At 43.5% G+C, this 25,482-nt stretch overlaps 1 protein-coding gene across 1 annotated transcript in view; it reads left to right on the forward strand.

Annotated features, from left to right (window-relative positions):
• Positions 1-25,482, forward strand: part of ccdc33 (coiled-coil domain containing 33) — a 312,770-nt gene that overhangs the window by 165,695 nt on the left and 121,593 nt on the right. The window contains exons 13-14 of the mRNA XM_041178215.1: positions 13,859-14,074; positions 23,739-24,023. Of these exons, the coding sequence (XP_041034149.1) occupies positions 13,859-14,074; positions 23,739-24,023 (501 nt within the window). The remainder of the gene's footprint in view (positions 1-13,858; positions 14,075-23,738; positions 24,024-25,482) is intronic.

A 25,482-nucleotide genomic window follows, 5' to 3' on the forward strand; every position in this document is an offset into this window, starting at 1 on the left:
GGTATAAAGTGAAGAGATTTGGTTAGAGACTGGGAGAGCAACAAAATAGTGTTATGTAATGTAGTGAAGGTGTTACAGTGCTCTTCACAGAGCACAGACATGAATATTGGACCTCTGGGACAGTAGGAAGAGTTGACTGAGAGCTTGGTATGGGGAGTGAGAGAGATAGAGAGTGAGTGAGTGAGAGAGTGACAGAGAAAGCAAAAGAAAAATTAGGAAGGCATTTTGAGAGGGAGTACCAGAGACTAGGGCTGAGCTAGCGATAGGAGGGGAGGAAGGGGAATACAGAAGAAGATGCAAGATTGGAGATCGTTGCAAATCTTGGGCTGGTGAAGTTGTGGAAAGATTCATACATACTTCAATAAAACATTGGTTTGGCATCAACTGCGGTATTACGTCCAGTCCTGGGTGCCACACTTTAGGAAAGCACTAGAGAGAGATCAGAAAAGATTCACGAGTACGGTTCCAGGGATGAGGAAGTTCAGTTATGAAGATAGATTGGAGAAGTTGGGACCATTTTCCTTGATGAAGAGAAGGGTGAGAGGAGATCTTATAGAGGTATTCAAAATCATGAGCCTGGACAGAGTAAAAAGGGAGGAACTGTTCCCACTGGTGGGAGGATCGAGAACGAGAGGGCACAGATTTAAGGTAATTGGCAAGAGAAACAATGGAGACATGAGGAGAAACTTTTTACACAGCGAATGGTTAATATCTGGGATGCACTGCCTGAGAGTGTGGTGGAGGCAGGTTCGATTGAGGCATTCAAGAGGAAATTGGATTATTATCTGAAAAGGAAGAATGTGCAGAGTTATGAGGAGAAGATGGGGTGAATTTCTACGTGAATTGCTCATTTGGAAAACTGGTGCAGATTCAATGGGCCAAATGGCCTCCTTCTGGTCTGTATTCATTGTGTGATTCTGTGATATGAAGACGAGGCTTTTAAATTTGATAGATCAGGAGACAGGACACCAGTATACATCTGCAAGATTTGGGCTCATGGATGAGAGAGACTTTCTGTGAAACAGGTTGTAGGTGGGTGATTTGAAAGCTAGAACATGGGATATTCTAAAGAGGGGCATTAATGAAGGTGTGGAAAAGGGCTGTGGCAGTAGCAGTGATAGATTAGGGTCAGTTGTGGAGATGGAAGTTAGTGGTCTTGGCGATGATTAGCGTTTGAAACTTATCACAAAGGTCAGCTACCTCAATTTCAACAACATTACCTCATCCAGCTGAAGCCACACACAGTTAACATGATCTCCATTCTCCTTGACCAATTGCTCAGTCAACGTGTTGTTCTGTACAGCTGAGTCACCAAGCTGAGCTCAGTCCACCGAGGTCTGAGTTGCTATATGCAGCAGCAGTAACAATGCATTCAAGAAGAACATGTGCATGATTTCTTGACACAATGCTGCAAAAATCTCTTCCCCTACCCCACATGGTTCAGTGAAGTTTTGTTTACCGAGGGTCTATAAGAAAAACAGTTGGGCGTTTTTGTGAAGTTTATTTTTTGCGTCAGATTGAACAAGAACAACGAGAGCAACCTCTTTTCCTCCCAATAAATAATGAACACCTGACAGGGGGGAGACAGGAGTACAAGCTGCGAGGTGGGTGGGGAGTTTGGGGGGGGGCGTACCAGATGATTACTGGTTTGTGCTGATTTGTGGCTGCACATAAAAGAACTCTCAGGATTGGATGATTCAAAGCTGGTCACACAGCAAGTCTTGGGATGGCCTCTTTATCCTTGCTGTTTTGTATGTTTGGTGATAAGATGCCCTCATTGTCATGAGCCATTGGGGATCTAGGTGGATGGATAGGATAGGTAACTAGCTCCAAGGGGATTATCTGAATAAAGAAAGATCAAAGTTCACATATTGGATATGCATTGAGCTGGGCGGAGGTTCAATAATGACCTTCCAAAGTGTCATCTGTCCTGGTGCGTGAGGCATCACTTCAAAGCTGGTCCCTGAGGATAGATCTGAGGTGCTAATGGTTAAGAACCCTTCCGCATATATTACACTGAGTCCTGAGATGTGAGGGGATGGAATAAGTTCGGAAAGATGCCTTATTAAGCAGAACCACTGCTGCTAAGCAAGACAGCTCTCTCAGCATCGAGCGGTAGCCTCCTACTGATTATTTGCACATTTGAAAAGTCTTGATTTGAGAAAATATATTTCAGCTTCTGCATGGTAAGATTCATTTTCATCCATACAGCTTTTTCCTCATTTGCACTGTTTAGTTTTGCAATCAGCCCAGGTTTAGTATTTAAAACACAGAAAGAGGCCTTTTGGCCCAACTAGTCTTTGCTGGTGTTTATGCTCCAAAAGAGTCTCTTCTCATCTTACTTAATCCTCTCAACATGACCTCATGTAAAACATCATTCTACCTCATTCTGGCTCGTGAATATCGATTACCTCATAATTTCATTACTTCTATCCCAAATTTACATGACATGATTAATTTCCCAAGGCCACAGCACCTGTGCTTCCATCTAAAAGGAAGGACAAGGGCAGCAGACACATGGGAACACCACCACCTGGAAGTTCCCCTCCAAGCCACTCACCATCCTGACTTGGAAATATATCGGCCGTCCCTTCACTGTCGCTGGGTCAAAATCCTGGAACTCCCTCCCTAACAGCACTGTGGGTGTACCTACACCACATGGACTGCAGCAGCTCAAGAAGGCAGCTCACCACCACCCTCTCAAGGGCAGTGAGGGATTGGCAATAAATGCTGGCCCAGCCAGCAATGCACCCATCCTGTGAAAGAAAAAAGTGACAGAGCAAGAGAACTTTTTGTTAAATTTTGTAGCCGCCTTGATTGATGGTGCAAATGAATCATTGGCCAAAAAGCACTGCTGAAAAATGCCTTCCTGTTTGGTGCTGGTTTTTCAGTAAAATGAAGAATAAATTAGTTGTTAACTAAACAGAATAGTTTTTCATCAATTCAATTTGGAATAACTTCAATGTTAAGACTAATGGTGGGATTTCCCAGCCCCATCCACCTCCAGGATCATCTGGTGCCACCGAAAGAGACTTTTGGCTGAGCCACTGAATCTCCTGCCAGAAGATCCTGGCCTAAATCTACATTAAAGTTAGAATGCAAGATAAAGCAATATGACAAAAGTTATTTTTAGCTTTGATTTTCTTTTGACTTTGCATTCTTAGCAGGGCACTTCCATTTGCTGAGAGGACATATCAGAAATTTAGGTGAAAATTGTTCCTATTCTTTTGATAACAGTTGGAAAATGGTGGACAGGCCCATACCTGCTTTTGGAAAGAAATACTTCCCGATGAGAACCTATCAAGAGAATGTAGAAGATCCCATGATTTCAAAGATGAGCAGGGGAATTATCCTCCATGTCCTGGATAAATATAAATCCCTCAATTAGCAACACTAAAAAATAGATTATCTGGTCATTATCACATTGCTGTTCGCGGGAGCTTGCTGTGCATAACTTTACTGCCCTGTTTCCTGTATTATAACAGTGACAACACTTCATAAGTACTTTATTGGCTGTAAAGTGCTTTGGGACACAGTGAGGCCATCAAAGGCGCTATATAAATGCAAGTCTTTATGGAATAATTGGAAAGCTAAATGGCTGGTGGAAAGACTGCCGACTTCAAAAGTTCAGTATTAAATTAGTTATATTTAATGAACAGCTGGAAGGTGCTAGTTAGCACCTGGTCCCGTTTCTACTCTGGCACAATTTAGCTCACAACTGCCCTCCCTACAGCATCTAGAGTTTGTGAAACTTTTTCCTTCACCACTACTTTTTAACTTAGTTTTTTTCTCTATGACCTTTCAAACATGGTGTCCTCCAGCTTTAACCCCCCCCCCCCCAATTGTGATAGAATAGAATAGAAAAAACTAGAAATATTCAAGTTTCAATTTTTTTCCTATTTTACTTTAACCTTAGTGGAATTCTTGCGTTTATGTTAAAGAGACATTCATTGTAGGAGTACAGAATGGAGCACAGCAGTGTAATAAGGTGTTTGTGCAGTTGGTTATATGAATAATGAGTTGGATACGTTGGGGCACAGAGAAAATTAATGTCTTTTTTGAACAGAATTTGTCAGCCTCCCCCTCACGCATTCCCACAGGAGCTCTTTCGGACAAGGGCTAATTGAATAAAAGTGTGTGAGCGGGCTGGCAGCACATGTTGTATCGTTATTCAGGGAGAGATGCACTGTCATTGATAAACCAGCTCAAGCCGTTGTACTTTCAGCACCGCGGACAGCAGCTGCATTAACTGCACGTGTAATCGCAGAAAGCCGATAAACTGTTGCATTTTACATGAACTGGGCCTCTGAGACTAGTACAAGAGCGAGGCTGCATTTCCATTTGACAGTGCCCGGGTCTAATTCTCTTATGTTGGAAGGGAGTTGCTGTCTTTTTTTTCCCCTCTGTTGTAGACCGCCTGCATTAGACTAATGAAATGCAGAATAACTTCCGACGGCATTAATGAGGTAGAAAGGTCGAAGAAGCAAAGAACAGCAGCTTAAAGCTGTGTTTTTCATAAAATAGAGAGAGATAGCTGGGGAATAGAGAAATAAAAGCCAATGAGGCAGCTTAACTGAGCGTTTTTGCTAACACGCCCTTTCCATGTACTTAAGAAAATGATGTTTTGTAAGACGTCGAGTTGAGCATCTTGAAATAAATTGCTGTCAACATTCACACATTCGAATGCATTTCCATAAATGAGGTTTTGCCCTTTATTTAAATGGTTACAACATCTGGTTTGAAGATCTATACCCTCAATGCTGCATTCTCTCCGTACTGGACCCTCAGTACAACACTCCCTCAGTATTGTACAGTCAATAAAGCACTCTATCAGTACTGGACTCTCAACACTGCATTGTCTCAGTACTGCACTCTCAAGGAAACACACGCACAGTAATACACTTTCAATATCGTGTTTTCTGAGTACTGCACTTCCAATACAGCCCCTCTCAGTGCTGTACTCAGTGCAGCATTCTCTCAGTACTGCACTCCCAGTGCAGCATTCTCTCAGTACTCCACTCCCAGTGCAGCATTCTCTCAGTACTGCACTCCCAGTGCAGCATTCTCAATACCGTACAGGACTGTCAGCCTACATTAGGTACTGGACTCCCAGGGGAATGAGAAACTTCCTTAGACTGTTCACCCACTCTGCAGCTGTAACATTGACGGAAGCTCAGCAGAAACCTACTTTCACACACCAGCTGCTGAAATTACAGAGGCGCAGAGGGGGAGATGTACCAAGGAAATTCATTACCCTCCCCCCATCTCCCAGGAGAGGACCTTGAATCTAAAACCTTCTGGGGTGAGAATCATAACTGAACCAATCTGTCAGTTCTTACAACAGAGGTCACAGCAATGGTAACTAATCATTTAAAAACTCATGTTTGTAGTAACTATTAATCCAATCACTTGATGAGTATCTTGTGCTCTTGTTGTGAAAGCATGAATGGGATACTGAATAATGTTACAATAACTGAGATCAAGCTTGCCTTAGTATAAAGCTAATAAATACTCGACAGTTAATTTCAATCTGGATTAAAAGCAACATATTTGTTTAACTCTGCCTATGTTGCTTTAATTTAAAAAAATGTTGGCTCAAACAGTACACTAAATGCTGAAAATGCCATTGAGATTCCAGATTACTGAGCCAGTCAAGCACTGGGGTGCTTCATTAATACTTTCATGAAGGTGTGCTTTATGCCAAATAATCCACGACTGGAACTTTTTAAAAAAGACAGACTTTTTAAAAGCACAGACCAAAGAGCCTTGAACTCCCAGGCAAGATGGCTACCCAATTTACATTGCTGTACATTCCATGATCCAACCTCATTGAGATGGAGGTGGCATGTCTGCAAAAACACATCAAAGACAATAGCCTCAGAGGAATGTGAATGAACTTTATTTCTGATTTCACTTTTACAATGTCCAGATATTCAACTGGGTGGTAACAAACCATCAACCATAATCACTTGAACATTGGGACCCTGGCTAAGAGGGGGAATTTCCAGACCTGACCTAGTCTGGTTACAATTGGAATACACAATCGTGATTGGCAAGTTTCCCTACTTCAGCAAAAAAAACCTGTTGCGGTCAAATGAGGAGAGGGTAAAGATGGAAACCATTCGACTCCACCTGACCTGATTGTAACAATACATAGAAATACTGCTGGATCACCCTTGAACTTGTGACCATGTCTTAAGTCATCTTACTTCAGCCTGGACAGGCTGCTTTAAGCTAACGTCATCAGCATTCACTAGTGAAAAGTGAACAGAGATGAACAGAGGCAAATGCCTATGTCCACCATTCATTAACTCTTCTAATTTTTAAAATAGATGTAGATAGCTAAAAGAAAATTATGAGGGATAGTAGCATGGTGATAATGTTACTGGACTAGTAATCCAGTGGCCTGGATTATGTTTTGGAGACATAAATTCAAATCCCACCATGGCAGCTTGGAGAATTTAAATTAAATTAATTAATCTGGAGTAAAATGTGAGTCTCATTAATAATGATCATGAAACTGCTATAAAAAGCACCCTGGTTCACTAATGTCCTTTAGCAGAGGAAATCTACCGTCCTTACCTGGTCTGGCCTAAATGTGACTCCAGACCCACCGCAATGAAATGGCCAGCAAGCCACTCAGTTTTAGGCAGCTCACCACCGCCTGGTATAACACCATAAGATGTAAGAGCAGAAGTAGGCCATTTAGCCTATTGAGTCTGCTCCGCCATTCAATGAGAACATGGCTGATTTGATAACCCTCAACTCCAATTTCCTGCCTTTGCCCATAACCCTTGATTCCCTTACTGATTAAAGATCTGTCTATCTCAGCCTTGAATATACTTAACAACCCAGCCTCTACAGCCCTCTGCGGTAAAGAATTCTACACATTCACTAGCCTCTGAGAGAAGAAATTCCTCCTCATCTCTGTTTTAAATGGTCACCCCCTTATTCTGAGATTATGGCCTCTGGTCCTAGGCTCTCCCACAAGAGGAAACAACCTCTCAGTGTCTACCCTGTCAAGTCCCTTAAGGATCTTATATGTTTCACTAAGGTTGCCTCTCAATCTTCTAAATTACAATGAGTATAGGCCCATCCTACTCAACCTTTCCTCATAAGAAAATTCTTCCATATCCGAGATCATCCCAGTGAACCTTCCCTGGACTGCCTCCAATACCAATATATCTTTCTTTAGATAAGGGGACCAAAATTGTTCACAGTATTCTCAGTGTGGTCTAACTAGTGTCTTGTATGGTTTTAGCAAGACTTCCCTATTTTTATACTCCATTCCCTTTGAAATAAAGGCCAACATTCCATTTGCTTTCCCTTTTATCTGCTGAACTTGTATGTTAGCTTTTTGGGAGTCATGCACAAGGACTTCCAAATCCCTCTGTGTTGCAGCTTTCTGCAGTCTTTCTCCATTTAAATAATATTCAGCTCCTCTATTATTCCTGCCAAAGTGCATAACCTCACATTTTCCCACATTATATTCCATCTGCCAAGTTTTTGCCCACTCACTTAACCTGTCTATATCCCTCTGTAGACTCCTTGTGTCATCCTTACCACTTGCCTTCCCACCTATTTTTGTGTCATCACAAACTTGGCGATAATACATTCACTTCCCTCATCTAATTCATTAGTATATATTGTAAATAATCAAGGCCCCATTACTGATCTCTGTGGCACTCCAATAGTTACAGGCTGCCATCCTGAAAGTGCCCCCCTTATCCCACTCTCTGTCTTCTATTAATTAGCCAATCCTCTATCCTTCTAATATACTACCCCCAATACCATGGGCTCTTATCTTATTAAGTAGCCTTATGCGCGGTACCTTATTGAACACCTTTTTAGAGATGGACAATAAATGCTGACCTTATCAACGATGCTCAACTCCCAAGAATGATTTTTTTTTTTAAAAAGCATCCAGATGCATCCAGGTTTATGTTTCAGGCAAATCCTTCATCATAATCCATTCTGATCATTGAGTTCTAGAAGTTACTGTACATTAAGAAGGCTCTCACCTGATATCATATCTTCAACTGGAGCCATCTGCTGCCTGTCCTTTCTCTGTATCCTTTTAAAGAAAACACTTCACCATAGATATTGGCATATACGCTGCCCTTTGGAGCCTTGAAAAGTCTCTCCAAAAGTGGGGTCGATTTACACGCAGAGTATAAAAGTGAATCGCCAGCATGGGCATGGGTGGTTGCCAATTTGAAATGTCATTGGCATCCAGTGCAAGAGTGGGTGTGTCTGAAACTCCTGCACAGCTTCATAACACATCCCATGTCGCCTGCTTGTTGAGACAGGTCATAAAGTACCTATAAGCATAACATCCGTTTGTGGGATGAAAAATTGAGGCTAACTCCTAATGTGAGTATAGCATGTTGTGGCTGAAATGGAAATCGACTTATACCCTGATCATATGCACAAGCATGATTCTTGTGGCTGGAAAATGGGATCATCTTAGATGCCGATCGACTAATACGATTTACATCTTCAATTCCTGTTAAATAACGTAGCCACTTTTATCATAACCCTCTGTGTCAGAAAATATCTCCAAACTTATCCTACATTCTATTATTGATAACCCCAGTCTAGGTCTCTCAGTCATTGATTCACCATTTCTTTCCCTCGTTTTTAGTTCAGACCACCAGCTGGTCTAATGTCTAGAGGGTTATAATTCCCCTTTAAGTAATCTCAAGCTGTAGGTAAACTATTGAGATTTGAATCATTCATATCTGAATTAAATGGTAAGCAATTGGATTCTTTTGATTGACTTTTTAAACCACAAGTTACAGGAGTTTATAATTTTGTAACATCCCCAAGATTTGAATATTGCTGAAAAAGAAACTTGCTATTGAAACTTTTTGTCTTGCACTCAACAGGACAGACACAAGAATGCCAAATTTCAAAAGGAACTACAATTTATACTGCATGAGAAAAATGTGCTGATTGGTTGCCAAGTTGATTTTGTTTGGTCAAGGTGTTGCTATGGAGAATGCACCAGGGAACTATTATCGCCCATGCTTTTGTATAATTCAAAAGAGGTATAATGCTTGGACATGTTCCTTTTACCTGGAGAGGACAGGTCCCTGCGTATGAATATATGTGCATTTTGAATTAAACAAAAGCATGGAGTATAACTTGTTGCCCCTTTTGAAATTTGGTATTCTTGCATCTGTCCTGATGAATGCAAGATGAAAAGCTTTGATAACATACCTTTTTTCATCAATACTGAAGTTCTGTACCTTTAAGATTCTTATTTCTTTAAACTACTATCTACTTATAATACCAGGGTAGGTTGTCAGGGAACATTGTAATTATTGTTTGTGTGATTTTGAGTGTCTACTGCACACTTTGATCTATTACAAACTCCGATGTTGTTGACTGAATATCTAAAGTGTCAGTGTCGGCTTAGTTGGTAACATTTTGTCTCTTAGTCAGAGATTTGAGGGATTAAGTCCCATTCTAGAGACTTGAACACAAAATCTAAGCTGACACTACAGTCTAGTACTGAAGGAATGCTGCATTGTCAGAAGTGTCCTCTTTCAGTTGAGGAATTCAACCCAAGCTCCATCTGCCCTTTCAGCTGGATGTAAAAGATCCTGTAGCAATGTTTTGAATATGAGCAGGTAGCTTTCCTGGTGTCCTGGCCAACATTCATCCTCCAATCAATGCCATCCATCTTATTACTGTATATGGGATTTTGCTTGTGTGTAAATTGTGTGCTGTTACAACTATGACTATTGAGAAATAGTTCCCAAGCCAGATACTGAAGTATGAAACTAGATGCAAATCCTTTACATGATAGTTTCTTTACAGAATGCAGTATTACATAGATAAAAACAAAAAACTGCGGATGCTGGAAATCCAAAACAAAAACAGAATTACCTGGAAAACTCAGCAAGTCTGGCAGCATCGGCGGAAAAGAAAAGAATTGACGTTTCGAGTCCTCATGACCCTTCGACAGAACTGAGTTCTGTCGAAGAGTCATGAGGACTCGAAACGTCAACTCTTTTCTTTTCCGCCGATGCTGCCAGACCTGCTGAGTTTTTCCAGGTAATTCTGTTTTTGTTTTGCAGTATTACATATGTCTGCCTCTTACCTACTAACCCAGTGTCCCAGCTGTCCCACTTTATACTCTTTTGAAAAGAACAATAAAATAAGTAGATTAATTAACAAAGTGACAGCCCCTTAAAAAGGGCACTGTAACAAAAGACAAAACTTAAAGGGAAACTTATCTAATTAAATTGAAATGTTTTTGGGGATGACCAAGCACTAGTCCCTGTGGTGCCTGCCGGTCATGGAAGATCTCAAGTGTACCAGTGGACACCATATTCTCCCTGTCCAGGGACACCTGGGTGTGAACGTGTGTGAGAGGGGCAGACAGTCAGGCTGGACATCCCGCTCAACTGCCCGCTACTTGGACCTAATAATGGCCACCTTGGCCAATCCCTCTTTATACGCTTTTGAGTAACAATAAAAATAAATAAATGGACAAGTTAACAGCCCCTTAAAGAGGTATTATGATACTCATGATCGTTTCATGGTCATCGTTGCTGACACTAGAGGTGGAATCGTCCCAGATTTGTACTAAGTGCGGTAGTGGGCGGGGAAAAAGAATGTTTTACCTGCCAGCCGCAATGGCGGTTTTCCACACGGTATAGTCCCAGTCCTGCATCATGCATTCCCAGGAAACACGCTGTTTCGCTGGCCGGAAACCTAGGATATGCCTGTCATGCCCTCACCTCGCAGATTCCTCATGCTGGACGCCAGATTTAAAGTGCAGGCGCGTGCACACACCTCAGTGCTTCCTGCCCAGGACTGATGCAAAGAAGACATGGCCCCAAGATGCAAGAAGACTGCAGCCTCCCCAATACTGTGATGCATCCCTGGGGTGCCACTGGACACCACTGGAACCTGCTATGACGTCCTCTGTGCTCAGTCTGGCCACAGGAGGCCCATCAGTCTCAAACACTCCGGCTTGGGAGATGGTGGCAGAGGTGATCAGTGCCAACGCTGTACAGAAGAGCTTCACCATCCTGTGCAGAAGGAGGATGAAAGATCTCATCCCTGCCGCCAGGATAAGGCAACCATCTCACCACTCTCATGCTCACAAGGCCATCACACTTTCATTGGCATCTCTCACTCACTGCCAGCTCAAGGGACATCACCACTCACTCTCTCACATACACCCTCAGGTTTCTATCTGGCCTCATCCCCTCTGGAGATGCCTCTTCAGGCCTCACCCTCTTGAGGCCACTTGCACAGACCAACATGTGTCCCCACACACACCCCGGGATACTCCCTTTCCCCAAGCAAGCCACAACCTCCCCACCCCACCTCACGGCTGGTCTTGTAAGTACAGATCTGCCCATGAGCCCCTCTAAAAGTGATGTGGTGCTGTCTGTGAAGCCTGGCGCTGATGACCACAAGTGCTGCCCGAAGCAAGGTGGGCAAACAAACCTCGAAGTCCAGAGCGAAGTGTATGGCATATGTCGCTTAATGTTCAGCTGTGGAACACATCGGTGTGATTGATGATCCAGTGAGAGGGGGGCTGATTCCAGCAAGCTGGGCTTATAATGATGTGTTTCCCGATGTCCAATGGCAGTAACTGTGGCCCACCATTGCCAGGCAGAGCAGACGATTGCAAACTGGCTTCATGACATTGAGATTTTTTGGCCTTCTCATTATATTGTCCGCTCATGCCACCAAACACGCCCACCACCAGCGAGCATGGAAAATTCCACTCTAGCTCTCAATTCTCCTGAATTTATTGATGAATTGCTATAAGGGGATTTGAACCCATGTCCCTTGGCTCACCAGTTCAGTAACAGTACCACTGCCTCCCCATTAAAGAATGCGCAAAAAACCCTACCCTTCCTGAGGATTGAACTCAGGACCTTCAGATTATGAGCTGCCTACTGTGCTAAGAAGGCATGCCCTTATAATGTTATGAGGCAGATGTCAACTTACAACACTGGATATCATTACTAACACCATTACCACATGGCTGTCACATGGCTTTAGCTGCTGAGATCAGATGAGACTGGGCGTTTTCAGACTAGAATGGCTGTAGGCCAGTCCCTCTTTATATGTGCTCAAGTTGCTTACTCAATCAATATCCTCCACCTGTTTCTCCTTAATCTCAACACAACAATTAACATAACATTAACAGCTATGCTTCAAAAGTGATTCATTGTCTGTGAAGAGCTTTGGGATGGCGTGAGGAGTTGAAAGGCACTATATAAATACAAATCCTTTCCTCTTAGTGCATCATTTCATGTGAATGGGTTGTAAGTAAGAATTTTAGACACTGTTACAAATGAACCTTATTTGTAAAGAATACAGGGTGTCCAGACTGTCTTTTCCTTAGCAGGTCCTTTAGAAAGTTGGGCACTTGCACAGCCCCCTTACAGCAATTTGATTATGGACCGTCCAGAGAAATGAAACTGTGCTTGTCTGGCAGGAAATGATGGGTCTAAATCTCATTAATGTGCTGGGGGAGCTGGTCTCTGTCTTCTTTCAAGGGTAAGTACAGGAGGTGCATTACTTGAGTCACTAAAATCAATTATTTCCCGCAAAGCTATCTTACCACAGATACGGATTGAAAGGCACAATGATGTATTTTAAATATTGTGTTTGTTTTGTGCTTCCTCTCACTGGGTTCATTCTCACTAACTGATTCCACTGAGGGGGGACGTTGGCTGCTTATGTTCTCCGTAAGATGCATGGAGATGCTGACTGATGAAGACAGACTGAAATACTTGACATTAGCGAACAAGCTGGCACCAGTATAACCCGGGGAAAATCCACTCACACCACTTTAGAATGAACAGAGGGAAAATATAAACTACTGTTACTTAATTAGAAAAGAAATGTGGTTAAATCAGCCAAGAGATTGATGCAAACTGTCAGAGCATTGAGATACTAGGATAGAGTTGCAAAATGAGCCTTCCAGGCGCCAGAGGAAACTGTTGAGAACTGGCCTTGTAATAAATCTTATGGGAAAAATTTGGCTTGGAAAATTACTTGCAGAATCTTGCTGGGTGCAAATTGATTGCCATTTTCACTGACATATTATCAACAGTCACTGCAGTCCATGCTAGCCCATTTAGAGAACAGCAATAGGAAAATTCCATTTCTGGCCTGGACATGGGATCAAAATTTCAGTTCCTGCCTGTGAAACCAGCTCTTCGGGTGTTGTTCGAAGCCTCCACTGGGAATTTATGTTACACCATTTACACGACAGTGCTGCCTGCAGTGCAGAGAATGCCCCTCTGGAGCCAAACTGGAGTCAGCAGAAAGGGAGAGCAGAGGTAAGTTCGTCACTTATTTTGTTAGCATGTATGAACAATCTTGCATTTATATAGCGCCTTTCACGATCTCAGAACTTGCCAAAGCACTTTAAAGCTGAGTAATCAATTGTGAGGTGTAGCAACTGTTGTAAGGCAAGAAAACATAGCAGACAACAAGCACACAGCAGGATCCCACAAACTGTAGTGAGGTAGACAACCAGGGAATGTGTTTTCATGATGTTGGCCAGGATATGAGGAAGAACTCCTTTGCTCTTCTTTGAAATGGTACTCTGGAACCTTTTCAACATTCCCCTGAGAGAGCAAACAGGGGCTTCGATTAACACCTCATCTGAAAGATGGCCAACAGTGCAGCACTCCCTCAGTACTGCACTGGGAGCGGGAGCTTGGATTTTATGCTCAAGCCTTTGGTGTGAGATTTGAACCCTCTAATTTCTTACTGAGAGGTGAGAGTGTGCCCCACTGAGTCAAAGTACTCCATGTTCAACTGTCAAAATAACTCCCTGAAAGCAATCAGAATTTTTCTTTATGTATCTCAGCGACCGGATTCAGTTCTCACTGGCACTGATCCCCGCCATTCGTCTACCCTGGACTCCAAATCACTGGGCAGGCCCCAACAACAAACCCTGAATGTTGCATCACCTGCTGTCAACCCAGAAATGTCTTCAAGACTACACCTGGCAAATATGGAAGAGGGGACCCAATTGTCAACCCTGGATGGGATTCCCGAGTTGCCAACAGCACGATACGGAAAGGTACTTGAGAAATACTTCAAATATTTTAAAACAGACGAGAATTTAGCGAGCTATGTCGCTCTTTCAAGAGAGTGTAGCAGTTAAAGGAACAAACAACAACCAATGTAAGATAATCAGTCGAGCTCATAACGTGGGTCGTTTATGCTTTCCCAAAGCGACATATGTTCATACGCAGAGACCCATTCACTGCAAACAAAAGGAAGATGTTCAAGCCTTGTGCTCTTTTTGAATTACCTGGAACTTGGGGAGCCTGTAGTTCCCCCTTGATTTCCCCACGGCAACACCTCAGCCAATCAGAGTCGACTTGCTAACCAGTCAACACCCTTTTCTCCTGTAGTATAAATTGTTGTGATTGTTTGAAACTTGGTATTCTTGTGTTTGTCCTGATTAGTGCAAGATGAAAATCTTCGGCAACATGTCTCTCCTTTCAAAAATCTCTCTCCTTTCTTGAATGTAGACAGTACATTTCTGGTTTTTCCAATATGTTGGGACCTTTCCAGAATCTGGGGGATTTTGAAAGATTAAACCAGTGTATCCACTATCTCTGCAGAACAGATTTTCTTTTATGTTTATGTGCTGATTCTCTCAATTCACCAGCTTTCTATATGGCTGTTATGTGTGCACACATAGCCACACACATACTTAAAATATATAGGTGTATTCGTAATATATATAGTATATATATATTATATATATATATACGCACATGCACTTACGTACATGCATACATATATAAGTATTTATATAATTGCTGAGCCTATGATTTATATAGTTCTGCCCTGAGAACTTCCTTCAGCCTAACAAATCACCATGGTATCTATGTAAATCAAACTCACGTTCAGACATTTGGACTCCACAGGACTCCTGCCCATACAGTTACTGCACAGAAACAGGCCACTCAGCCTGACTGGACTATACCTGTGTTAATCCACCAGGCAAGCCTCCTCTCACCTCTCTTCATCTTCCTTGTCCAGTGACACTTTGAGGGCGATTTTAACCTTATTTGCCAGCAGGAAACCCACAGGGTAGGTTGGAACTCAGGTTTTCCATCCCCTGTTCAATGGTGATTGAAATTAGATGAGTATAAATCCAACATTGCTCCTGATTTTGTCAGTGTCCAGACAGGTGGGTAAAGTTACAATTTCCCTCTTTATCTTTCCACTTCTGACAAGGAAGCTTCAGCTAAAGCACCTGTCAGAGTGATGCCTCTCACCGATGCGTGATGAGCTTTGGGTTGTAGTGTTCCTGACTGTGATCACGGCTTGCTAATTTTTAGTTATTTATGGAGGAGGTCAGTGAAAGAAACCCGTAATGATTTTGCATTTATATAGCACCTTTCATGGCTTCAGAATGTCCTAAAGCCCTTTACAGCCAACAAAGCCCAAGTGTAGTTACTGTTGTAATGTAAGAAACGTGGCAGTCTATTTGTGCACAACAAGATCCCACAATCAGCAACTAGATAATGACCAGATAACCTATTTTTGTGATGTTGATAGAGGGATTAATATTGTCCAAGACATTGTGGAGACCTATCCTGTTTCAGAATAGTGCCATGGGATCTTCTGCATCCACCTGAGAGGGGCAGATGGGATCTTAGTTTAACAGTTGATCCAAAAGCCAATACCTCCAACAGTGTGGCATTCTCTCAGTGCTGCACAAGAGTGTCAGCCCAGACTTTTGAGCTCTGGTCTCTGGGAATGGAGTTGAACCCACAACTTTCTGACTCAGCGATGAGAACCAACTAAGCCTTGGAAAATACATTTTTAAAAAAACATAAGAAATAAGAGCAGGAGTAGGCCATTCGGCCCCTTGAGCCAGCTCTCCCATTCAATAAGATCATGGCTGATCTGATTGTGGCCTTAACTCCACTTTCTTGTCTGCCACCCCCACCCCCCAATAGCCCTTGACTCCCTTGTCCATTAAAAATCTGTCTAACTCAGCCTTGAACATATTCAATGACCCAGCCTCCATTGCTTTCTAGGGGAGAGAATTCCAAAGATTAATGACTCTCAGAGAGAAGAAATTACTCTTCATCTCTGTTTTAAATGGGAGACCCCTTATTTTTAAACTGTGCCCCTTAGCTCTAGATTCCCCCATGAAGGGAAATATCCTCTCAGCATCCACCCTGTCAAGTCCCCTCAGAATCTTATGATACAATATGATCATCTCTCATTCTTCTAAACTCCAATGAGTATCGGCCCAACCTGCTCAACCTTTCCTCATGACAAATGGGTAAGCAGCTTAATTAAAGTAATAAAAGATGAAAGAATGCCACAGGGAAGTATTAAGTGCTTGTTGGTAAATGTCGGCACTGTAACCTCTTGGTTACAGCTTATTAATTTGCACTTGAGCTTTGAGACATCTGTCACCTGCAAAATATAAAGCGAGCACTGCCCATGTTGTGTGCCATCCAATGGCAGCATGAATTCTTTTCAGACTGTAGCAGGAAATAAGCCATGAGTGGAATTAAACTGTGGGGCTTCAAGAATATCTAGCCCTGATATCTACTGAATATGTAAAAATTAGCACTCCATAAGTAGCTAATGCCTCCTGTTCTTGATGGGTGTTAAGAGGCACAGCTATGTAATATCATCAATGCACATCCATTGGGGTGATGGTGGTGTAATGTCACTGGATTACTAATGCAGAGATCCAGGCTAATGCTCTGGGGGCATGGGTTCAAACCCCACCATGGCAGCTGGTGGAATTTAAACTCAATTAGTAAATCTGGAGTTACAAAGTTAGTGACCATGAGACTATCATCGATTGTTGTAAAAACCCCATCTGGTTCACTAATGCCCTTTAGGGAAGAAAATCTGCTATCCTTACCTGGTCTGGCCTACGTGTGACTCCAGACCCACAACAATGTGGTTGGCTCTTAACTGCTCTCTGAAATGGCCTAGCAAGCCACTCAGTTCAAGGGCAATTAGGGATGGGCAACAAATGCTGGCCTTGCCAGTAATGCCCACATCCTATGTAAGAACAAATTAAAAATAAATCCATATAAAAGCCCATTTTAAAACTCCTAGAGCAACAGGAGCATATATCAGGAGTTTTGGCTTGTGCTGATTCACAATACCCCCTCCCACCACGTAGTATTGATGTGTGTTTGCATTATTTCTGTGAGTGTCAAAGAGCAGAATTTGACAGCCTTCCTGTTGGCGGGGTTTTCTGGTCCTGCCAAAGTCAATGGATTTTTGAATGGCTTGTCATATTTTATGGCCCCACCCACAATGCGACAGGGCCGTTAAAATTCTGCGCAAAGGCAAAAATTGAGATGTTTGGGAGGAATGGGTTTGCACTTGGGAGATTTGTTTATGGCCTCTATCTTGGCTCCTCTACTGCTGAAACCCTATCCATGTCTTTGTTACCTCTAGACTCGACTATTCCAATGCTGTCCTCCAACCTTGCAACCCCCCCATAAGCCTGAGCACATCCAAAACTCTCACCAAGTCCCTTTTGCACCTGTAATTTGCCATTTGCCATTAATTCCCAGCTCAACAATATTAAAATTCACATAGTTGCTTTTGAATCCCTCCATGGCTTCACCCCTCCCTGCCTCTGTAACCCACAATCTCTGCACTTGTCCAGTGTGACCTGTTGTGCATCCTGATTTCCATCACACCACTGGTGGCAGCTGTGCTGCAGCTGCCTGGGTCCCAAACTCTCAAATTCCCTCCCTAAACCTCTCCAGCTCTCTTTCCTCCTTTAAGATGCTCCGTAAAACCTATCTCTTTGTCTGAGCAGTCCTAATATCTCCGTCTGTGACTTGGTGTCAAATTTTGGTTGATAAAGTTCTTGAGACGTGTCTCGGGATGTTTTACTATGTTAAAGGGCGCTATATAAATGCAAGCTGTTGTCCTTTGTAAAATTCTGAGCAATGGCAGGGGAGACCTGCCAGTGGCTTTCAATAAGATCTCTAGGACTGTCTGTTGTTAGACGATGCGACTCTTGTTGAAGGCAGACACCAAAAACTGGCCATGGAGCCATCGAGTCTTTCAGCATCAGTCAGATATTAAAGTTTTCATTGTCGCTAAGAGACCGAGAGAGCCTCTTTTATTTTTATCTTGTTTTTATTTGCGATGCTGCCTGTAGGCGATAGCTGCAGCTATTAAGATTTTTTTTGCCCTCTCTCAACAACTCTTGATCTTTTGTTATTTGAGGGAAAGAAAGAGGAGCCTCGGGCACTTCACGCCCCTTGTGCTCCAGTGCAGCGCTCGTCAGTGAATGAAGAGAAAGTAATTGAAAGGTGCCTGAACTGCTGGGAAAAAAAAATACATTTAGATGAACTGTATGCTTCGGTGATTGTTGGAGTCACCCGAAGCTTTGTCCCATACATAATGTGATGTCTGTGAAGTAGAAGTGGAAGCTGTCCAGAGTGCTGACTGTGAGAGTGCCTCAACATACCATTGATCGGTATTATCCCATCTGCCTCCACTGTTGCTGCAGACATTTGCAGAAATAATTGCAAATATGTATCTAATAAAAAAAGCCTTGCTTCACAAAGCATACTACTTATGTCAGAAATGCCAAAGGTATTATCAGGAAGTGTAAACACCTAGGATGTACAATTAGTTGCTCTATATAATTTGGCTGTTGACTAAAGGTTACGGTTATGGTGCATTTAATATGGTGGGAGATGGTGGCTGAGTGGTAATGTCACCGGACTAGTAGCTAGGCTAATGCTTTGGGTTCAAATCTCACCATGGGCTACTGGTGGAATTTAAATTCAGTTAATAAATTCAACTACTTAGTCTAAGACAGTCTGGAATGAAAGCTAATTTTGGTAACAGTGACCACAAAACCATCATTGGTTATCATAAAAACTCATCTGGTTCACTAATGTCCTTTTGGGTAAGGATGGCAGATTTCCTTCCCTAAAGGGCATTAGTGAACCAGATGGGTTTTTACAACAATCAACAATGGTTTCATGGTCACTGAGACTAGCTTTTTGGGAAGGAAATCTACCACCCTTATCTGGCCTGGTCTATTTGTGACTCCAGATCCACAGCTATGTGATTGACTCTTACCTGCCTTCAAAGGGCAATTAGGGATGGGCAACAAAGGCTGACCTTGCCCGCAACACCCACATCCCATGTAAGAATAAATAAAGTACTCATCACTTTGTGAAAGGTAGGTTTTGGAGGAGGAAGTTGTTTTATTTTGGCATTTGGGTTAAAGCAAAAATTGGATCTCCTTTCTCTTGAGGAGAGAAGGCTGAGTGGCAACCAATAGAGATCTTTGAAATTATGAAGTGGTTTGATCTGTTAGATGTGGCGAAGATGCCCCCATGGCATATTACCAATGGCAGGAACCTAAGCAGTATGACCGTCCACCAGGCAACCAATGAAGTGACCAATTGGGAAGCGCTGTTGCCGTACGGGGAGATTGTCTACCTCCCAGCAGGATCTGGCGGGGGGGGCGGGGTTCCTCCTTTATGGCTGCTCCATGGCCCGTTCCATCTTGTTGCTGTACAGGCCAATTGACCAGCCTTTGGGGGCATAGCTGTATATAGTGTGTGTTGATGAAGAATCTTCTCACCCTCGTAACATGAAAGTCAAAGATTGGAAACAAGAAACCAGCTTTCCCCATGAAAATAATAAGGACCACCACCCGCCCCGCGCTGCACCCCCGGACAGGCAACCATGTACAATGGGGAAATCATACAGGGGCCTCCCTGCAGCATAGGCTGCCTTTGCAGCCACTGTGCCACTGGGGTCTAAGGTGCCCTCCCCATCCTGACTACCGGACTCTCATTGCCTCTAACAGTGGCAATGCCAAGGCAGCAGTGCGACTGGCCCTCTGACTGGGCTGGCAGCTCTACGAGCCGGCCCACTTTCCTCAGTTGGATGGCAATCCTGATGGTGGCCTCTTAATTGGCCGTCACTGGTAAAATACTGCCCAGGGTCCCGCTACGCCCCCGCCCCCATCCCCCTCGACTCCCCAACCCATGTGGGGTTAGGTCCGGCTTTCCATCCTGGTGATGAGACATCTTACTTCCCGAGAAAATCCAGCTCGCTGGTTCCATTTTTGCAGGGGGAATCCAAAACTAGGAGCCATAAATATGAAACAGTCAATAATAAGTCCAGTAGAGAATCCAGGAGAAGCTTGTTTTCTCTGAGTGTGGCGAAGGCAAATACCATTGATGCATTTCAGGGGAGAAAAGAATTGAAAGTTAAACTGACAGAGTGAGATGAAAGAAAGTGGGGGTGGGGGAAGCTTATGTAGATCATAAACACTGGTATAGACCATTTGGGCCGAGTGGCCAGTTTCTGTACTGTAGACTTTTGAGTGATTGTATGGCAAAAAAACAGATGAACGAGAGAGGGAAGGAAGCATTTTTCTATGTGTTGCCAGTGTTAATGTCATGCTTCTCCAGACCATTTATTGCCTGAGATCAGTGTGGGTGAAAGCATTCTCTGCTCTTTGCTGACAATAACTGAGGTGATTAAGCTACGCCTCCTAGTCCATCCCCCTCACTGGTGACTCACCCTCAGCTTCTTCCACATCACCCTTGGAGGACCATCACTCAGTTACTGGAACATTCTCTCATAACCACTTTGCAATGATAGCTCCCTCCCTTCCTTGAAATGCATCCTCACTGTGCAAGGAGGGATTGGAGATGAGCGGTTTGGAAATGAGTGTCTTGCTGGGCCCTTTCAGAGGGCATTTAAGGGTCAACCACTTAGCTGTGGGTCTGAAATCACATGTAGTCTGGACTGGGTAAGGATGGCAAGTTTCCTTCCCTAAAGGGATCAGTGAACCAGATGGGTTTTTACAACAATTGAGGATGGGTTCATGGTCACCATTACTGACACTAGCTTTACATTCCACGGTGGAATTTTCCATGCCCGCCGGTGTCAAGCATGTGTGGTGGAGTGAGTGGACAATATGGTGAGAAGGCCAAAAATCAGTTTCACGACGTCATGAAACCAGTTTGCGAGCATCCGCTCAGCCCGTCAATGGCACCTCATTGTAATACATCAGCATATCATTATAATGCCAGCCTGCGGACTCATCCCCCCCACCCCACCGGCTGGATCATCTGCCCACGTTGGCACGATTGCATACCGATGTGTTTCACAACAGCATATAAAAGGCGTGCACTTAGCGAGCTGCACTTTAAGGGGAACTTGGAGGTGAGTACACAGTAACAGTGCAGAGCGCTCGCGAGGGATGCCTATTGGACTTCAAGGTTGAGGTGCGTTTGGTGGGGACGGGGGGGCAAAAGCTGCCCTGCGGTTCAAGGTAGCGCACAAGCATGTGCAGGGTATGGGGGTGGTGGGTGAGGAAAGCAGCCATGTATTAGGGACACCTTGTATAAAGTGACCATTCCTCTGCAGCTGAGACTGCTCTCCTCTCCTCTCCTCTCAACATTCTCTTCAAGAAAACCAGTGCCAATTTCTCCAATCTATCTATGTGACTGAAGTTCCTCATCCTCGGATTCGCGTGAATCTTTTCTGCACTTACTCTAATGCCTTCACATCTTTCCTAAAGTGTGGCACCCAGAACTGGATGCAATACTCCAGTTGAGACCAAACAAGTGTTCTGTAGAGGTTTGACCTGACTTCCTTGCTTTTATACTCTATACCCCCATTAATAAAGCCTGGCGCAATGGGCACTGAATGGGTGTCACAGAATCAGAAGTGCCCTCTTGAGATGAGGCCCCCAGCTGTGCGTTGAGATGAATAGCAAAGGTTCCTTGGCAAAGATTAATTGCTTGAAGAAATGTGGGGTGGTCTTGCAATGCCTCGGCTAAGCCATGACCCAAACTAATAATACACGACCAGACATCCCACATGACAACAAAGGCCCTACATATCGTAAAGTCTGCAGATCCCGAATTGGCCTCATCAGCCATCTTCGGACTCATGAAAGACAATCACCCGCGCTAGTGAGGGATAACCAATTATAATAACATCCTTCCCTTAACTAACAGTGTTGGATAGCAGATTAACTCCACATTCCCCCCATAGCTGCCACACTTGCCTAAATAAAAGAATGGCTCACATTTAGTCAGCGTCTTTCATGGCATCAGATTGTCCCAAAGCATTTTACAAGCAATAAAGTGTAGTCACTATTGTAAGATAGGAAATGACCTGTACTGCATTCACAAGTGACTCACTGTATGTGGAGGACTTTGAGACATTTCTGAGAGATGTGATGAGGAGTTGCATAAATACAACTCTCTATTCCTCAATATTTTCTCTGCCTGTATTATAACTATATTCTGTGTCTACAGTACAACTATATTCTGTGTCTACAGTACAACTATATTCTGTGTCTACAGTACAACTATATTCTGTGTCTACAGTATAAATATATTCTGTGTCTATAGTACAACTATATTCTGTGTCTATAGTACAACTATATTCTGTGTCTATAGTATAACTATATTCTGTGTCTATAGTGCAACTATATTCTGTGTCTATAGTACAACTATATTCTGTGTCTATAGTACAACTATATTCTGTGTCTATAGTACAACTATATTCTGTGTCTATAGTATAACTATATTCTGTGTCTATAGTACAACTATATTCTGTGTCTATAGTATAGCTATATTCTGTGTCTATAGTACAACTATATTCTGTGTCTATAGTACAACTATATTCTGTGTCTATAGTACAACTATATTCTGTGTCTTTGTGTGATGAGCACAATAATATTAGACATTAACGGTTCTCCTGTGAAAGCATTGAGGTAAATAACAAGATATCATTGCTATCTAAATTGCTGCTATTATCCTTATCTTGAGGTAGCAGGAAGTGATAAAGATTGAATAAACCCTATTATACCCGCTAAATATTATCTAATTCGGATGTACTCTTCTCTAATCTGGACATTGTGAATTTGCAATTAAATGTGTGTATCAGCATTGAGCAGCTGGGTGTTGGGCAGCTTGCAGACAAACCTCAATGGATTGAAAACGCTGATCTTGTCCCTCAATTGTGTCGAGTCTTTAGGAACCGAGCTTAACTATTTCCCGATAAACCATTGGAGGGAGTAATTAAATTGTCTACCATGGTTCTGATTAGAAAGGAAGCTGTAACTAAACCTACAGAGAGCAGCTCAATGCTCCTGCAGCTGATTCTGCTAAGAAGCCTGTTTGATGTTGGATACTTTGACAACAGTAGCAGGATATTCAACACGGGGTAGGGATTATTTATTGGGAACCCCACAGAATTTTTAAAATTGAGAGATGTTCAGTGCTCACTCTTAAATCAGAGCAACATTTGCTTTGAAATGGCGCTGGGTCTATAATGTGTAAGAAACGTCCAAAAATGATCTCTTTTTGTCCAGCACTTGTTATTCACTCACGGGATGTGGGCGTCGCTGGCTGGGCCAGCATTTATTGCCCATCCCTAATTGCCCTTGAGAAGGTGGTGGTGAGCTTCTTGAACCGCTGCAGCTCACAGTGCTGTTAGGGAGGGAGTTCCAGGATTTTGCTCTAGTAGCGATGTTAACCCATTTAAAAAAAAAAATCTTGGGTCCGTTGCTAAAACTCTTGCCTCTGAGTTTATAGGTTGTGGGATTTAGTCCCATGCTCAGATTTGCATAAATCGGGCTGGATTTTGACCGAGCAGCGATGGGCCTGATGGTGGGCATCTCCGTCTCAGCTGTTTTCGGCGAGCCCCGACTGGATTCTGTGCCAATCACGCAGCTAGCGAGCTGGTGTCGGGGTGCCCAACCCTTTAAGGGATGGGATGCCGCCTCCAACAGCTGGTGGTCACTCGGAGGGTTGGCAGCTCCTCTGTCCCAGCCTGTGGCAGAGGGTGCAGGTCCAGCATCGGGCCTTTCAGCCACCTCAGGGCCCACGACCCCAGAGTGGAAGGAAGTCACCCTCGGACCTGAGGGACTGTGTAAGAAGGAAAAGAAGAGGAAGGTGGTCATTGCTGGGACTGCACCCATCCTGGAGAAGCTGTCTGGGTGCCATCCTTGGAAGCAGGTAAGTGGGGACGTAGTCGCCGGGGCACAGTCAAGCATAGCCCAGTGAAGAGGGGGTAGCGGGTGGTTGGTGAGGGCAGCGGGTGGGGTGGTATGCTTCCTTAGGGAGGGCAGCCAATGCTGTCATGGGGCCTCTCTGTTAATTGGCCACTTAAGAGTCTCAGTTGGCCTCTGGACAGGAGGGCTGTCCACCAACTTGCCTGCCGCTGATAGAATTCCAAGGCATAACCATATAGCCTCTGCGCACTCTTCCCACACTGAATTAGGCATTTGGTTGTTTCCAAATCCAATACAAATTAGGTGCCTTGCAGCATGTTTGAGGCCCCTTTCCCAAAACTGGGAAGCCTTGAACATCTGCTGACTGTGTTCAGGAAAACTAAACTTACATGTGGCTTAACCGGCTGATATTAAAGATGCTTCTGGTGGTCACCACCAATATGGTCACAAAGTGCTCCTCCCAGGTCCACAGCAGTCCCAAAGACTGTCTCTGTCACCCTGTGACCTCCTCCCGATCCTCTCTCACCCTCCTGATCATCCCTCCCTTTCCCAACCATCTCTCCCCATCCCCTCCTGATTTCCCCAATTACCTACCAATCCCCTCACTCCCTCTCAATTCCCTCTCACCCTCAAATCCCCTTTCCCAATCATCTCTTTTCCCCTCCCGATTCCTGCCCCATTCCTAGTCCCCACTTGATTTCTCTTTCTTTGCCTCCTAATCCCCTCACTGCCGCCTAATCCCCTTTCTCGCTCTCAATCCCACTCCCCCAACTCCCCTCCGACTGCCTCCCACTGAATCCATCATCAAGGGTCTACCTCTGTTGGGAGGAAGACAGCAGAACTTGGACTTTGTGAAATGGTTATGCTGCACTTTAACAGGACTTCTCAGAGATTGTAGACAGCACTATAACCATCACAGACACACACAGATATATAAACATACACAAATATATAAGCAATCACAGACACACATAGATATATAAGCGCAGACACACAAACCAAGACACACAACACACAGATGTATAAACCAGCACACACACACACATATATACGCACACACATATATATACACAGACACACGTATACACACACACACGCACATATACACACACACACACACACATATAAACACACACACACACATATAAACACACACACATATAAACACACACACATATAAACACACACACACACACACACACATATAAACAAACACATATAAATACACACACATATAAACACACACACATATAAACACACACACACACATATAAACACACATATAAACACCCACACACACACATATAAACACACATATAAACACCCACACACACACATATAAACACACATATAAACACCCACACACACATATATAAACACACACACACACATATATAAACACACACACACACATATAAACACACATATAAACACACACACAAACACACATATAAGCACACACA

Source organism: Carcharodon carcharias, chromosome 32, assembly GCF_017639515.1.
Source record: "Carcharodon carcharias isolate sCarCar2 chromosome 32, sCarCar2.pri, whole genome shotgun sequence".
NCBI lineage: Eukaryota > Metazoa > Chordata > Chondrichthyes > Lamniformes > Lamnidae > Carcharodon > Carcharodon carcharias.